Source organism: Peromyscus californicus, unplaced genomic scaffold (genome assembly GCF_007827085.1).
Source record: "Peromyscus californicus insignis strain IS unplaced genomic scaffold, ASM782708v3 Scaffold_17__1_contigs__length_78620276, whole genome shotgun sequence".
Lineage (NCBI taxonomy): Eukaryota > Metazoa > Chordata > Mammalia > Rodentia > Cricetidae > Peromyscus > Peromyscus californicus.
Window position 1 is genome coordinate 56,271,960 of NW_026294469.1, and position 18,231 is coordinate 56,290,190.

General features: G+C 39.6%; 1 protein-coding gene across 6 annotated transcripts in view; it reads right to left on the minus strand.

The window, feature by feature from the left end:
• The window catches only part of Ptpn2 (protein tyrosine phosphatase non-receptor type 2), a 66,341-nt gene that overhangs the window by 16,852 nt on the left and 31,258 nt on the right, over nucleotides 1-18,231 (minus strand). For 4 of the 6 annotated variants that reach the window (XM_052742393.1, XM_052742394.1, XM_052742398.1 and 1 more), the window contains 2 exons: nucleotides 11,544-11,642; nucleotides 1,543-1,677 (listed from right to left, as the gene is read on the minus strand). In XM_052742393.1, the coding sequence (XP_052598353.1) occupies nucleotides 1,543-1,677; nucleotides 11,544-11,642 (234 nt within the window). Of the gene's footprint in view, nucleotides 1-1,542; nucleotides 1,678-11,543; nucleotides 11,643-12,646; nucleotides 12,973-18,231 lie in introns of those variants that run through there. The other 2 variants (XM_052742396.1, XM_052742395.1) reach the window with 2 other exon arrangements.

Genomic DNA, 18,231 nt, shown 5'->3' on the forward strand with positions numbered 1-18,231 from the left:
ACAAAAGGTATTTACAGCCATCTAAAAAGTACATGTATGTATTTATCTTTTCTACAGATCTTTAGTTGTTAGCACATCACATATTAATAATCAACTCAAACAGTATTTCACTTTATGAAGTGTCTATGGACTAGATCCATTCCACATTTCCTCATTTTCTAGTTATACTAGTTTCTATTAACAACTCAAAACACTCTCCATTGTTTTTCTAACTTACTCTAATTCACAGTGCAAGCAAAGGAGATAAATGGGAAAGAAGAAAGATTGGCCTCTCTGATACTCAGGGTGACAGCAACATGTTTGCAGTCTATTGTGCATACGTGTCAGAACCATGTACCAAGGAGAGATTCATGGACTTCTGGAGAAAAGATCTAGGATCTAGATCTAGATCTCCTGAGATCATATACTACACTTACTTTACCATTTTCTTCCCAACTCAATAAAATCAAATTTCTGTATGTCACTTCCAAGTTTTTTATTAAAGTCTTTTTTAACCTTGGTTCAACTTTCAACAGTAGTTAAGTACCAGGAGCTATCAGACTGAGCCTATTGGCATAAGATGTTTTATACACAACTATACTTTTATTTGATCTCCACAACAGCCTGCAAATACACAATTTCCATCTCATAGATGAGGAAACCACACCTCTACTGAGTAGCAGAACAGGAATGTGAATCCAGCGATGCTCTCTTTATTCCCAAGGATGTTGTTCTGCATTTTCTTGGTGATGGGTACTAAACCCCAAACCTTCAAGCATGCCAAGAAGGTACCTTACAACTCAGCTATATTCACTACCCACTTATAGTTTAGTTTTCGGTTCTTGGGACTTAATCTAGGGCCTAGAGTATACTAAGCAAGTGCTTGATCACCAAGCTATACCCAAAACCTACAACATCCCTTCTTGTATTTTTAGTAATTCTTTTTTTTTTCTTTTTTCTTTTTTCTGTTCCTTTTTTGAGACAGGGTTTCTCTGTGTACCCTGGTCATTCTGGAACTTACTCTGTAGACCAGGCTAGCCTTGAACTCATAGAGATCTGCCCGTCTCTGCCTCCCGAGTGCTGGGATTAAAGGCGTATGCCATCACCACATAGCATGATTATTGGCTTATTTGCACTTATGTGTATGTTTGAATGTCTGCATATATCTATGTGCATCGTGTATGTAGCAGAGGCTGTGGAGGCCGGAAGAGGGCACTGGTTTCCCTAGAGCTGGAGTTACAGGCAGTGGTGAGCCTCTTGACACAGGTACTGGGAGCTGAATCTACACCTTCTGCAAGAACAGCAGGCACTCCCAAACACTGAGACTTTTCTCCAGTGCCAATAATTAATTTTCAATCTTCAAATATTAATATTAACCTGAACACTGTAATTCTTTGTTTTTAGGATTTCTTCAGAGTCACTTTATACAGAAATACAATCTAAACATGTTTTGACCAGATAGTATTACAAATATTCAAATCCAAGCACAGTACCAAATCTAGTAATAAAGAATTCTTAAAACCATCAGATAAAACTGAAACTCTGAAACCAGAAAAGCCTTACATTGATATTTTCTAACTGTAGTAGATGTACTGTATAATATGACTTCACATCTTCGGATAAGAGTTTCACACTAAATCCTGTTTCCTTAAACAGCATCTCTCGGTCATCTGTTGGCCAATATTGTGCACATTTAACCTAAATTTAAGAATAACAGTTTAGACATATAAAACCATAAAAAGAAAAACAAACCTCACATGTACACACTATACTTTTCAGGTACTGAATACTAAGAATATCTGAAGTATTTTAATGAGAATGACATTTTGTAAAGTAGCTCCATAAAATGTTTCCTTTAAATTTAAAAAGCTATAAACAGATAACAGATTTATAAAAAGTGCTATTCTTCTATTTTGAGACAGGTCTCTTTATACTATATATACTTTATACTATATATAGTCCTGGCTGTCCTGGACCTCACTGTGTAGATGAGGCTGTGCACTCACAGAGATCCACCTGCCTTAGCCTCCTGAATGCTGGGATTAAAGGCATGGGCTACCATGCCTTGCTAAAGTATGCTATTCATAAAGCATAATTACATTTTAAAATATTTACTTCAGGTTTCTAAAAATATCACGATTTTGCAAGAATCTTATCTTCAGCAGACACCAATGAGGCTTTCTTTCAAGCCTGTTAGTGGTTATCACATGCCTTTAATCCCAGTACTTGAGAGGCAGAGGCAGGCAGATTTCTGTGAGTTCAAGGCCAGCCTGGTCTACAGAGTGAATTCCAGGACAGGCAACCAGAAGAATCAGAAACATCCCCCCTTCCCTGACACACACCTAGAATTGCTACTCAGGGTAAGTGTAACAAATAAAGTGTAAGAGGACAAGGAGGACATTTTACAGTAAAGAGAGAAATAGAAACAACATCAAGGAGAACAGGACAAATGTAAAAGAAAATCCAACATATTTATACTGGGGGGCCCAAAGAACACCACCAACAACAATAGGAGCAGAACAAATAAATACCAACTATGATTTAATAATCCTTTCTTTCTTTAAAGAAAGGGGGGCATTTGAAGCTACATATTTAAAGGCCAAAACTATTTACCTGAAAAAACTGATCAAATGGTAAGACATATTTTGGAAAAATTAATGTTAAAGAAAAAGGGAGAGGGGCTAGAGAGATGGCTCAGTGGTTGAGAGAACTTGCTCTTGCAAAGGACCTGGGTTTGATTTCTAGCACCCATATGATGGTACGCAACCATCCATTATCCCAGTTCCAGGGGATCCAACAGGGATACACATGGTACACATTCGCATACACAGGCAAAACATTCATATACCTCATATAAAATAAATTTTAAGCCGGGCGGTGGTGGCGCACGCCTTTAATCCCAGCACTTGGGAGGCAGAGCCAGGCGGATCTCTGTGAGTTCAAGGCCAGCCTGGGCTACCGAGTGAGTTCCAGGAAAGGCGCAAAGCTGCAGAGAAACCCTGTCTCGAAAAACCAAAAAAAAAAAAAAAATAAATAAAATAAATAAATAAATAAATAAATAAATTTTAAAAAAAGAAGAAAAAGGGAGAAAACTTGAGTAATATAGGTAAAATAAGTAATGGATTTCTAAAAGAAGTAACATTCATTTGACTTGGATAGTAATCTATAATGCTAGAAAGAAATGAATGTATTTTAGTTCAAAGAAAAGCAAATAAGATCCAAAATTTTTTATACCCTGCCAAAATGACTTTAAAGTACTAAAATAGCAGATGCACTTTCTCTGACATCAGAGATTAAAATGCCCATGAGGGGTAGAGAGATGGCTCAGCAGTTAGGAGCACTTGTTGCTCTTGCAGAGGACCCAGGTTTGATTCCCAGAACCTACATGGTAGCTCACACTATGCCTTACTCCAGTTCCAGGGGGATTGATGCCTTTTTCTGACCTCTCAGACTACCAGGTACATATGTAGTGTACACACATACATTTGGGCAAAACCCTCATACATATAAAGGAAATAAATAAATCTAAAAAAAAATTTTAATGCCCATGAGTCCTTCCTTATGACTTGACAATGAGTATTAGAATAAATGGACAGACATCAACAAAGACTGGTGATAAGTATTAAATACACTCAGGTGGGTCCTCTTGAACATTCAATCCTTAAATGTTCTGGAACCAATCTTCCACAGGTATGAAGGATGTGTATAGAATTTAGATTTAAAGAGGGATAAGGGATATGTCACATGCTCTAGATAAAGTAGAACTAAAAACAACAAAAACCGAGTGGCTGGAGAGATGGCTCAGTGATTAAGAGCACTTGCTGCTTGCTGTTGAACAGGACACAGGTTTGGTTCCCAGCACCCACAGGGCTGCTCACAACCACCTGCTCCAGTCCTTCCAGGGGATATAATGTCTCTTCTGCCCTCAAGCACCAGGCATGCATGTGCACAAAGACATACAAGTAGGCAAAACAATAACAGACATAAAAATAAAAGTAAATCCCTAGGCAATGGTGGTATGTACACACACACACACACACACACACACACACACACACACACACACACAAATTTAATGCCAGCCCTTGGGAAAGACAGGCAGATCTCTGTGCGCTCAAAGCCAGTCTGGTCTACAGAGTGAGTTCCAGGGACAGCCATGGCTACACAAAGAAACCCTATCTCAAGAAGAAAAGAAAAAGAGAGAGAGAGAGAGAAAGAGAAGAAAAAGAAAATTAAATAAACAACAGTAAATCAATCTTAAAAGGGAAAAAAAAAACAAAAGACAATGAGGAAAACATAAAAATGTCAGACTATCATCAATAATTATTTTGGATGACAATGTTATTCAGACTGTTTTCTGTGCTATCAGAAAAGGTAAATGAGTCATACAACAATTTTCATGTCTGGTATTTCTGATATATTCCGTATTTTTGGTATATTTCTGATGTCTTTTTGAATCAGGATTTTCAGGAAAGGAAAAAGAGCAGCAGACATAAGACATAAGGAGTAAAACCAATTTCTAAATTTCCAGATTTGAATTAGGAAAAAAAAAAAAAATCAACGTGTACTCCTGAGAATTTATTGAGACAGGGTCTGTCTCTCTACATAGCCCTGGCTGTCCCGGAACCCACTATAGAGATTAGGTTGGACTCAAACTCAGAGAGAGATCTGCCTGCCTCTGCCTCCTGAGTGCTGGGAGCCTCAATCTATCCTAACACACACATTTTCCTTAGCTGTATTCATTGAAAAATCTTAAGAACAATGATTGAGCTCATAGCAACATATGTCCTATTTTGTAGTGATCAAGAAAAATCACTGTCCAAAGAGCCAGGCGTGGTGGTACACCCCTTTAATCCCTACAGAGAGTTCAAGGCCAACCAAGTCTCAAGACAGACATGACTACATAAAGAGACCCTGTATCAAAAACAAACAAAACACCGTCCCGTATAAACAGGCTCCTGACAAATAGCTATGCGAGGTCTCAGGTGGCATCAGCTGAACCTGCAATTGGTAGGCATTCCAGCGAAAAGGACGCTACTAAAGTCTCAACACTGCAACACAAAGATTAAAGCCGAACCTAGAGAAACTTTGCTAGCCAATGAAGGAGTTATTTGATTACCAGTAAGTACAATACAAAGCAAAGGAATAAAACTAATCAAATCTTTTTTTTTTTTTCCCTCTCTATTCAGGGTTTCTCTGTGTAGTCCTGGCTGTCCTGAAACTCAGAGATCTGCCTCTGCTTCCTGAGTGCTGGGATTAAAGATGTGCACCACTACCTGGCATGAATCAAACCTTTTAAATTTAGAAATTCACCCACTCCTACCATTCCTCTTCAATAAAACCAGAAAGCCAGGGCTGGGTGTAGTGACATATGCCTTTAGTCTCAGCACTTGGGAGGCAGAAGATGAGGACTCTGGGTTTAAGGCCAACACAGTTTACACAGGAGCAGCAGGCCAGACAGGTCTTCATAATTAGATAGACCCTAACTTGAAAAAACCACCTCCCCCAACAAAACAACAATAAACCTCAAAAAGCCCAAGCAATATACATAACACACAAAATAGAGCAAACTCCAATTAGTCATCTGTTGAGAAGACTATAGAAGAAACATGTTTGAAAACTGTTTCCTATGTGGATAAAAGCCGCTGGGTAGAAAGTTTTTCTGTTTTTGTTTTTGTAGAAGCATGCCAACTAAATCTAGAAAAGGAAAGAACTATACGATCTTGGAAGCCAAAATTAACTAGAGGTAAAAATTGAACAACAAAGATGCTTAGGTCATTAGAACAAACAAGCAGACATTACAGGCCTTTTGACGAAGAACACAGTATTACCTATGCAGGAATTCCCACCTCCCAAAAGAATCATTCAACTCCATCTTAGCATCTAGATGCATCCACAAGTACCATTTCTAAGTTCTGGTGGTAGTCTCAGAGAATCAATAAAAGAATTCTACTCTACTTTGAAATCAGAAGGATGAAATTCACACATCATCTCATTTGCAACACATTCAAACAAACAAAACAATGTCCCCACCACTGAATTTTTAGATGAGTTTGGAGACAATAGAAAACAATTACAGAATTTCCAATAGTGAGCTCCAGGTTCAGTGAGACTATCCCTCACCACAGACAGGCCATCCTGACAAAAACTGATTTGAGTTAAATGACATCGTAGACCAAACTAACCTAAAAGACATCACAGATTACATGTTCTTAGCAGCAGCCCAAGAAACTTCCTTTGAGATCACTCTTATGGGATGCTGTCCTCCAGGAATGAGACGCCACTGTGCTTTAGAACTTCAGCAGCAGTGATTACCCATGGGAGACCTGTGTAAGATTGAGCCCTTTAACATTCCATCATGTATGGAGGAACTCACTAGGTGCTTCTCTCTAAGGGTTTATAGGCAGTTAACAGTGGCTGGGGAGAGAGAGAGAGAGGTTTTTCTTTTTTCTTTTTGTTTTTTGAGACATGGTCTCACTATGTAGCTCTACTGCCCTGGAACTCATTATATAGACCAAGCTGGCCTCGAACTCAGGCTGCCTCTCAAGTACTGGGATTGAGGGTGTGCACCACCACAGCTGGCTTTGAGAGAGATGTTTTTTCTTTGGTAATAGAGTCAGTTCTAAATCACCAATGTTTCTAAAATCAACTTCACACCTATGCTATTGTAAACAGTGCCATTCACTAACCTGCCAAACTACACTGGAGTACAACTGTCTGTTTCTATCACTGATGCTCTATCTGGAATGACAGATGTTTGCCTCACAGAAAAGTTCACACAATTGCTTATAGAAAGCAAATTTTGAAAAAAACTGAAATAATGTCTTACGCTTCACTTGACCTCAATGGAATAAAAATTCAAAGCAATAAGAAAAACTACAGAACATACAAAGATTTATAGATTGAAAACAAAACACCAAAAAAGAAAAAAACAAAAAAGAAAACACACCACTGAATGAGAAATGGGTCACTAAAGAAACCAAGTGAATAAAAAATGTATACAGAATTGCATGAAAAGTTAAAACATAACATTCTAAACCCTGTGGAATATAATGAAAACAGTTCTAAAAGAAGTTTATAGCTGTAGTTGCCTAACATAAAAATAAGTAAATAAGGGGCTGGAGAGATGGCTCAGAGGTTAAGAGCACTGGCTGTTCTTCCAGAGGTCATGAGTTCAATTCCCAGCAACCACATGGTGGCTCACAACCATCCATAAAGAGATCTGGTGCCCTCTTCTGACCTGCAGGTGTATATGCAGACAGAACACTGTATACATAATAAATAAATAAATATTAAAAAAAAAAAAAAGTAAATAAATACATCAGAGATACTGCAAATAAATAATGATGTACCTGAGGCTTTGGAAAAATAAGAACAAGCTAAGCCCAAAAGTAGATTGTAAGAAAAAGATCAGGCAGAAACTAATGAAATGAAAACTAAAGAAACAATACAAAGAAGAATCAGTGAAACAAATGATTCCAAATTCACTTTGCGAAACCTGTAGAGACCCATAGAGGTTCCCTAGTGAGAACTTACTCAGGATCCGAGAATCCGAGCTTGCTTTCCCCAGCAGGGCTGCCTAAGGAGATGATTTGACCATGAGCATGGTTACCAGGTGTCTGGAAGGGTCTACACTTGGCTGTGTGGTGTGCTTTGATCTAGGAAGGGGAGGTCTTTTGCCCCACCCCTTGGCATTGTTAACAAAAGCCCTTTTCAAGAGGTAGAAGGGACCTTTGGGTTTTGATCCAGGTCCTCCCAAAGCTATTCTGTTTCTGTCTTTCTCCTCTTCGCTATCTTTCTATCTAAAAGTTTCTTATCCCTCTCTCCTCCTCATAGGAACCCTTTTAAAAGGTGGGAGCTGGCCTCCCACAGAAACCAGCATTACTTTAGTAGTAATGTTGGACAAAGACAAAACACATAAATAAAATGATAAACCACTTTCTCTGGTGAACATAACTACAAAATTCTCAATATAATACTTGCAAACTGAATTCAAGAACACAGAAAAGAGATCATTCACCATGATCAAGTTGGCTTCATTCCAGAGATGCAGGGATGGTTCAACATATGCAAATCAATAATCATACTGTAACACATAAATTGACTCAAGGACAGACATCACATGTTAAAAAGACATCCCTTCATGATAAAAGTCCTAAAGAGACTAGGAATGAAAAGAACATACTTTAACATAATAAAGACTATATATGACAAACCTATAGCCAACATCACAACAAATGGAAAAAAATTCAAAACATGTTGGCTACAATCAGGAACAAGACAGAGGTTTTCATCTTCCTCTACTCTTATTCAATATGGTACTTGAAGTTTTTTTGTTTTTTGTTTTGTTTTTTTTGTTTTTTGTTTTTTGTTTTTTGGTTTTTTGAGACAGGGTTTTTCTCTGTGTAGCTTTGCGCCTTTCCTGGAACTCACTTGGTAGCCCAGGCTGGCCTCGAACTCACAGAGATCCGCCTGGTTCTGCCTCCCGAGTGCTGGGATTAAAGGCGTGCACCACCACCGCCCGGCTGAAGTTTTAACTAGAGCATTAAGACAAGAGAAGGAAATGAAAGGGATACAAATGGGAAAGGAAGAAGCCTATGTAACCTTATATATTGATAAAATGATCCTACATAAAAGAGATCCTAAAGACTGTGTCAGAAAATTCTTAGATGTGATGAACAGTTTTGCAAGTGTCAGGATATAACATTAATATACAAAATCAGTAGTCTTTATATATATATCAATAACAAACATGTTACAGGATATTTGATCACACTGTGAACCCCAAGGTTGCGTTATTTACTGAAAAAAATCTGATTCTAGTTGTGGTGTGGCTCAGCCCTAGCATATATCTTTAATCTAAGAGCTTTCTGCTTATTGTAAACAGGATTAAATAAAGTTAACCATAGGTCAAGAGATGAGCAAGCAACCAGGTGACAGGAAGTGAACAAGAAAAAAATCATAGAGAGTAAGAGGGAGTCAGGATGGATAGAGAGACTCACAGGAAGTAGAAGGGAGGGACATTCAGTTGGAGTTTTTTGTTTGAGCCGTGGAAGAGAGAGGAAGTTTTTCCGGGATGTTGTCTGAGGAGGAAGGTCACCTGGGTGCTTTCTCTGCTTCTCTGAGCTAGTAGGTTTTCACCCCAGCACCTAGCTCTCAAGTCTTTATTGGTAAAATTGAACAATTCAGATTTTGTTAAAAACAACACAAACATGTTTACAAAGAATCAGAGAAATGATCTCACTCTAATAGCTTAAAAAAACAAAACAACAAAAAAAAAAAAAACCCTTGTAATAAACCCCTAATACTGACTGACAAACAGAAGGAAGAAAGGAAGGAAAGTATGTCAGCTGGTTGATACTGTAAAAGAGGCTATACTATCCAAAGCAATCTACAGATTCAGTGCAATCACAGTCAAAATTCCAATGCTATTTGAAAAATATACTTTTAAAAAATCCTAAAACCCTTATCTGGATGTTGTTGGTGCACACCATTAATCCTAGTACTTGGAAGACAGAGGCAGGCAGATCTCTGTGAGTTTGAGGACAGCCAAGTCTAAAGACTGAATTCTAGGACACACAGGGCTACAAAGAGAAACCCTGTCTTGAAAAACAAAAACAAGCCAGACAGTGGTGGTACGTGCCTTCAATCCCAGCATTTGGGAGGCAGAGACAGGAGGATCTCTCTGAGTTCGAAGTTAGCCTGGTCTACAGAATGAGTTCCAGGACAGGCTTCAAAGCTACAAAGAAACCCTGTCTCAAAGCAAACAAACAAAAACAAAACAACCCCCCTAAACAAACAAACAAAAAACTAATCCCCTTATGAAAGTTCTAAAGACCCTGGGTGGCGTGGGATGGGGGGAATCTAATTCTGAGTTAAAAAAAAAAAATGCTAGACCATACATGAATTCAAGTTATACCACAAAGCCCTAATAACAAAAAGGCATGATACTGTCACAAAAAGAAACACAGATCAATCCAATAGAAAGGGAACCCAGAAAAAGCCAACATAGCTTCGCCCAGGTGATTTCTGATGCAGGTGTTACTGGGAGACAAGTGGATGGGTAGATAAAAGCAGACCCTGATGGCTCACAACCAGTCCAGTTAAAACAGGGGCCCTTAAGTTTGGTGAGAGGCCTGGTCTCAAAAATAACGCAGAAAGCAATGAAGAATAAATTCTGCTCCCCCTAGTGGACGCACATAAACACATCAGAGACCTAGGCAATGACTTTCTGAACAGGACTCTCTCTACTCAGGAAATCATGTCAACAGATGACAAAAGGAACCTCTGAAATTAAGAAGTCTCTGCACAGAAAAGCAAATAGTTATGTGAACAATGCTGACAGAATAGCAAAATTTTGCTACCCATTTTATCTGACAGAAGACTAATACCTAGAATATACAAAAACTCAAAAACATAAACAACCCAATCAATAAATTGGCTAATGAAATGAAGAGACAAGACACAAATGGCCATTATATACATGAAAACATGTTCAATCTTACCAGCTATCAGAAGAATGAAAACTAAAACTGCAGTGACATCCCCATCTCACTCGAGGAGGGATGACAGTCGTTAAGAAAAGAAGTAACTATTAGATATAGTGGTGCACCCCTTAAATCCCAGCACTCAGGGGGCAGAGGCAGGTGATCTCTGTGAGGACAGTCAGGGCTACACAAAATAAAGAAAAACAATAACAGTAACATCACCACCATCACCACCAAAAACCAAAAAACTGCTGGCAATGGTGTGGACAGAAGGAGCTGGTACACACTGCTGATGAGAACGTAAACTAGTCCAGCCACTCTAGAAACCAGTATGGAGGTTCCACAAAAAACTAAAAACAGAGCTACAATATGACTTAGCTATAACACTTCTGGGTATCTACCTACAGGACTCCAAGTCAACATATCACAGACAGACCTACATTTTATCAACGTTTACCATGGCACTAGGCACGAAAGCTAAGTTATGAAACCAACTCAGGTGTCTACAGAAGGATGGATGAAGAAAATGGAGTATAGTTACAGAATGAAAAGTTTTAACCAAAAAGAGCACAGTCATGTCATCTGCAGAAATATGGATGCAACTGAGAGAGAAACGTATCAAGTGAAATATGAAAATCTCAGAAAAACAGAGAGGATGTTTTCTCTAATTTACCTATCTATACAGAATCTAGAAGATGGGCATGAGAGAGGAAGTGGGACTGTCTAGGAAGAGCACAAAAGAAAGGGCTAAAAGGAGGAGAGGTGGGAGAAAAAGGGGAGTGAGGAGGCGAGGCAGGGAACATGTTCAACACGTCACCTACACTTACATGAAAATATTCTTATGGAACAGAATAAAACATACAGCACTATGAATCTAGAAAACGAATTTTTTAAATTTGTAATGAAAATGAGAGGAAGGAAAAGCATTCATTATTTCTCTGTTCAGAAATATCCTGGCCACTACCCTTTAGCCACCAAAGGTCCAAAGTTAAATGTGTATCCTCTCCCAAAATGAAACATTTATAAACTGATGATCACATACAGCACACTAAACCATTAGGATTAACCATTACTCACCGATTCTTTCTCTACAGTTCGGTTTAACATGACAACTGCTTTGGTCTTTTGCTGCCACACCATGAGCCAGAAGTGGCAACACGTGTTAGGAAGTGGACCCTGTAATAACAGAACAAGAGCACATCAGGCAAAGGAGCAGGAAAAGGACAAAGCTTCAAGGATGCTGCTGGAATGCACTATCATAGGCAGTGGATTAGGTCCTGCTAAAATCAGGACTTTAAATGCATTTAAATTCAAAATATAGTCCCTCTATGTAAAGATGGTTTATTTACTTAGGCAGAAAAAGAACTGTATGGCGGGGTTGGGGATTTAGCTCAGTGGTAGAGTGCTTGTCTAACAAGTGCAAGGCCCTGGGTTCGGTCCTCAGCTGGGGGGGATGGGGGGTGGGGGTTGGGGGTTGGGAGGGAGAACTGTATGGGATACCTGGTTCAGAATTAAGAGTTGGATAACTAGATTCAAATAACAATTATAAAATACATGTAAACAAAACCAACTTAGTTCACTGCTTCTGATCTATCATATTATTATGGCTTTGCTGGCATGATCAAAGGTGCCTACAGTGTAACACACAGGCAAGCCAGAATCAGAATCAAGAATGAGAATGTCTGGGGGCTCATGTTCTAGCTATAAAAGATTCAGAAAAGGAAATTTGTCTCCTTCAGTTTCTGCAACAGACAGATATCTCACACAAGTCATGGGGAGATCTGTGGAAAATGGGGAAGTTTATGTCATTACTGACCAACCAACCAGCCCAAATCAACACAAAAGAATTTGCAGGGGGAAAAAAAGGAATCATGAAAGCACCTGCAAATCAGTTTGTTGTGCCTAGTATCATCTGGCAGAGTTAAAAGTATACAGTAGTCCTTATTACAAAATGCTATGGAGGAGAAAAAAGCAAATATACACTTCCAATTATTTTCACATTTGTCTTAGTGATAGCATAGGAAGAAAGAAAAAAAAAGAGACAGAAGGAGACAAAAGATGAAGAGGCATGCCCAGACTCTGACTTCCTTCCTTCCTTCCTTTTTGTAGGGCTGGAGATGCAACCCAGGGCCTCATGCAAACAGAGCAAATGCTCTACCATTTTGAGCTATTAAACTGACCTCCATCTAAACATGTAGCCAACTTCCAGAGCCATGTAGCAGACTGGAGCAGACTGTTCAGTGTCAGGAGCAGGGAAGACCAGAGCTGCAGTCCCACATGTAACTGAGAGTTTGAATAGTTCTACACTGAAATCATCTTCAGGGAAGATTTATTTCTTGATGGGTAGCCAATATTCAATACATACTGCTCAAGAATAAACTCTAAGGTTAACCTGTAAAAATGCTAGATATCTACAAAATTACAACCTTAGTGTTAAAGGATACAATCCTCTTCATTCAATGTACTTATCTACTTCCAATATAAAACATACAGTCTGAAGGCGAAAAAACAAACATCCTCCCCACCAAATAAAGCAATGAGAAAATCATCAATAAAATGAATGCCTTTTCCTTTCATCTTAAAAAAAAAAAAAATATATCATGGGCTGGGTGGGCATGGTAACCCACACCTTTAATCCCCAAAAGAGGATTCTCTGTGAGTTCAGGGCCAGCCTGGTCTACATAATGAGATCCTGTCTCAGAAAAACAAAACAAAATACAACAACCATGAAGTGAGACTAGAAAGATGGCTTGGCAGTTAAGAGTACTTGCTGCTTTTTCAAAGGACCCACAGTGTGGCTCACAGTTACCTATAACTAGCTCCAGGGGATCTGATACTCTCTTCTGGCCTCATTAGGCACCTATATATGCACAGTGCACATATGAAAATATACATAAACACACAAATAAATAATAAAATAAAGAAAGCACTCTTTAAAAATAATTATGGGGTTGGGGATTTAGCTCAGTGGTAGAGTGCTTGCCTAGCAAGCGCAAGGCCCTAGGTTTGGTCCTCAGCTCCGGGGTTGGGGGGTACGGGGGATAATTATGAAGCAACTCAGTAGTGAAGTCCTTTGTGTGCGCATACATACCTCTCAATTCTATTACTGGTTCTAAAGACTAAACAATAAACATGAAACAGCTGTTATAGTATGAAGAACAAAGGATTCTAAAAAGATGGGAATTTATCTATCAGTTCTTCCACAAGCTAGTAATGCTTCCCCCCAATTTTTTTTTTTTCTTTTTTTCTGGTTTTTGAGACAAGGTTTCTCTGTGTAGCCCTGACTGTCCTGGAAATCTCTCTCTAGACCAGGCTGGCCTCGAACTCACAGAGATCCACCTGCCTCTGCCTCCCAGTGCTGGGATTAAAAGTGTGTGCCACCACCAACTGGCTAAAATGCTACCAGATTTTTAAACAGTAAAATGGACATGATATAAAATATATATAATATATATATATAATATATATAAAATATATATATTATATATATAAAGACTCAGTCAAAAGACAATCTAATAAGCAGCAAAGAACAATCAAAATACTGTAAGTAACAAACATTAAGTATAGGTTTTCTCTCTTTGTTCAAGTTACATGCTATGCATAGCCACGACTGAAATATAGTCTCAGCCCCTACAAAGTGCAAACAGGCGGGTGAGAAGTTACTTCCATCGCTAACATCAAATACCCAAATCACCAGCTCTTATGTTCTAAGAAAGCCTGAGAAGGTACAGCTACACAGCCTGAGTCTGCCTGAGAGGTGAAACAGGACAGGAGCAGTTAAGGTCACTCTGCATGTTCTAAACCTAACCAAGGCTCATAAGCGCACATGGCAGAAGTAGGGGACACTGGAGTGGACCCCGCCTGAAGAGCAGGTGGATCTGGTGACAAGGAAACATCTCACACAGCTGCAGTGATACACGTGGAACTGAGCAACTCTGAAAAGGGCAGGCTAGCAAACTAGGAAGAACACGATGAGGACAGCTTTACTGGGGTGAAGAAATAGGAAGGGGGATCATTCAACTAACCAACCAACTAGACACAGAAGTAAAGAATTCAAGATCTAGGTTAAAACAGCCACAGAGCAATGAAAAAATACAGAAAGAAATCAGAAGAAAAAGAAGTACAGAAACAAGCGGCTAAATTCCCCCACTCCCAATATGTTGAGTCCTGTCTGTTAGGACACAAGAAAACAGTTCAACAGGGGACAAATGATTTAAAAATCATGAAACTGTTATGACCTTTTACCACAATGAGATTTTAAAAACTTTACAAACAGCCTGGGCTACCAAGTGAGTCCCAGGAAAGGCGGAAAGCTATACAGAGAAACCCTGTCTCTAAAAACAAACAAACAAAAAAAACCAAAAAAACTTTACAAAAAGATCACTAATCCCATTATTACTAATCTGAATAGAAGTGGCAATGAAAAAGCGCCACAATAAATAGCTGAGTTGTTAGCTACTACATTGAGTGTGCTGGATAGTTTTATGTGAACTTGACACGTTAAAGTCATATGAAAGAAGAGAACCTCAATTAAAAAAAAAATGCCTCCATAAGATCAGGCTGTAGGCAGGCCTGAAGGCATTTTCTTAATTAGTAATTGATGGGTGACAGCCCAGTTCATTGTGGGTGGGGCCATCCCTGGGCTGATGGTCCTGGGTTCTATAAGAAAGCAGGCTGAGGGGATACAGAAACGGCTCAGAGGTTAAGAGCACTGGCTGCTCTTTCAGAGGTCCTGAGTTCAACTCCCAGCAACCACATGGTGGCTCACAACCATCTGTAATGAGATCTGGTGCCCTCTTCTGGTGTGCAGGCCTACTGCGAGAGTAGTTCTCTAGGCAAGGAATGTTGTTCAGATGTAGCAGTACTCACCTCATGTGTATGGGGTCTTTAGGCCCTACCCTGACAAAATCAAACATACTAACAAACCATGGTCCCCAAAACTGAAATGTAGACATGGGGATAGCTAAAAGAGAATCTTAAGAAAGACCTGTCTTTAGGGAGTAAGCGGAAGAACCAATGAGACTGAGGAAAATGGCAGCAGAGAAGAACAGTTGTAAAGGGGTGACCAACCATCTGCTCTGGTTTAGGTTTGAAACGTTCTGCCTTGGGTTCATGTGTTATAAGCCTGATGTCTCTTGATGGACTTTTGGAAGGGCTTGGGCCTAATCAAAGGTTAATTCCTTCGCTGGTTAGTATGGCAGCACTAGGAGGCAGTGCTTGGCAGGAATAAGCACAGCACTGGGGATGCCCTTGTTGCACACCTAGTTCTCCCTGTGTCCTGCCTGCCACAACAGTCTGCCTCATCTTAGCCTTAAAGCTGACCTCGAACTTAAATCTATGAAATTAGAGGCCAAAATAAATCTTTTTTCCTTTTAAATTTCCCTTCAAGATTTGTCACAGCAACAAGAGTATAACACATCAGGCTTTTCCATGTTTTTATGTTCATTTTCAGTAGAAAGTACATTTTTAGCTCTGAATATTGATTTAAGAAAATCATAAATTATAATAACTGAACATAAAACTTTAGTTACTATAGAACAGCAAATTGACACTCCCAATCCCTAAATGACTGACTGCTCCTCAATGGTATGGAGATGATTAATTCATTCAGCCCACATCAGTCCTCTCATGAAATTAAGGTTGGAATAAACACATTATCATTTCTGTTGGGCCTCTCAGATCAGTTTTTCAATCCCATGAGTGACCACTGAGCATTTTGTACTTTATTTAGTTGTTTATTATCAAGTCACTACATGAAGAAAATCATACTAGGTCCAAGTTAAAGAGGACCATAAGTGATTCAAATTATAAAAGCTATGAGGTTGCTCGGAGATGGTGGCGCTAGCCTTTGATATGAAGCGCTCGGGGCCACAAACACTAGCAATCCCTGGAGTAACAGTCAGGTTCTTCTTGCTAATTCTCTGTTGCATCTCAAATGGGTGCCAGCAGGAAGCAGCTCATCGTTCTTAGTAGATCAGCAAAGGGTTCAAGAGAGTAAAAGTTCTGGATGGAATCATGCATACTCCTCCTCCTAGGTGTAAACACCTTCAGAAAGTGACTGTGGGAGAAGGAAGGTTAGGAGCAGGGGACAGGACGAGATCTGAGGGTACGAAAGAGAAGAGGCCTGAAGGGAAGGCTGCTGAGTACTTGGTGGAGGCTCAGTGCCTGGGCTACTTTAAATCTATGTTCCTTAATAGCTGTATAAACACAGCATCTTCTCCAATGTACACTGTCTGTCTTTATTTGGTTTTGTGAATTGTGAATTGATATCCTTAGCCCCTTTTACACCAGATTGCTTCTCTTTCCTTTTTAGTTACAGGAGCTACTTTAAAATAATGTTTCTCTGACAGAGAAAATTCTAATGGCTCACAGGTATATTAAGTAGAACTTAAAACAACTCATACTTTTCTCTGTCTTTCAAATAGCAGGTTACATTAAGCTGTTAAACTTTTTAAAAACTTCAAACACGGTGCTACAGATGTTAGGGTCCTGGAGAAGTCCCACAAAAGGTCACCATCTACGTATGCCATCAACAAGAGCATTTATTAAATCGAGAAAGATTCCAGCATGCTGAGCCAACCATCCTACCCAAAGGCAAAATGGCCACGACCCCAAGAGGGACAGGGATGTATGGGCTCCTTTTAAGCACAGCTAAGGGGAGTTCCTAGGGCAGTTAGGTCATCTCAGAAATGATTGGCTTAAGCACGTGGCAATCATATTAGTACGTTCTAATTGGCTAGAGCTAGCAAGGGCTGATTAAGGCTACGGCAGTTCCATTTTTGGGCAGGACTAGACAAGTTCCAGGCTCTGTCCTCATTTGGTTATCACCTTGAGCCACTGACTGCGGAGGCTGGCTGACCTAGTACATGCTGACTGTGGGGGCTAGCTCGGGCCTGGTACTTGCATTTACCAGGCCTCCTTGTCCTTGCTGTCGGGGGTGTTGGAGATTAATTGTCCTTTGTTCGTGACTTCCTCAGAAACTGCCTGTTCAGTTCCAAGAAGCAGGGACAGAGGCCTAGTTCTTAGCTGAGTTATTAGGGCAGGCTGTCACACTATTTGCCTGGTCCTCTCACAGATACAGTCAAGGGCACTTGCTTCTCTTCCAGAAAACCAGAGTTTGGTTCCCTGCACCCATATTGTATGGCTCAGAACAGCCTGTAACTCCAACTCTAGGGGACACCCTCTTTTGGCCTCTGTGGGCACCGTGGTACACATGTACATATACATATACACAGAGACACATAAATAATAAAATTTAAAACTCTCAAACATTATAGCTTATACTTCTGAACATTTTGACTGACAGAAATGACAGTGCTGCTATTTAACCTCTTATTTGATAAAGAGAAAGCTATGGTCTCAGAATGGAAGAGCAATGCTTGCATTTGTGGAGGCTGGGGTGCGGGAGGACTACACTATAACAGGCTCTGCACATTTAGACCCTGTTCTCAGCATAGCTGCACTCTCTGAAAATATATTCATAGGGCAGAGATAGACAGAAAAGTGCTTTCAAGGGCCTTCCTGGTTCTTCATCACAAGTTAGGGGAAGAGAACTCCAAGCCAAATAACAAAAGCTATGTTAGATACAGTACAAGAAGTTAGTTTACCTGAAGAGAACTGCACCAAGCCATTTCAGAAGAATTTCCTCCATTGAACATAGTAACATTAGAAACAATCTTACTTTTTACCAACATATTCATAGTTTCAAAACTATGACGTTTGCAACTGATTTCAGAATCAGAAAACTAAAATAGCATGTCATTTG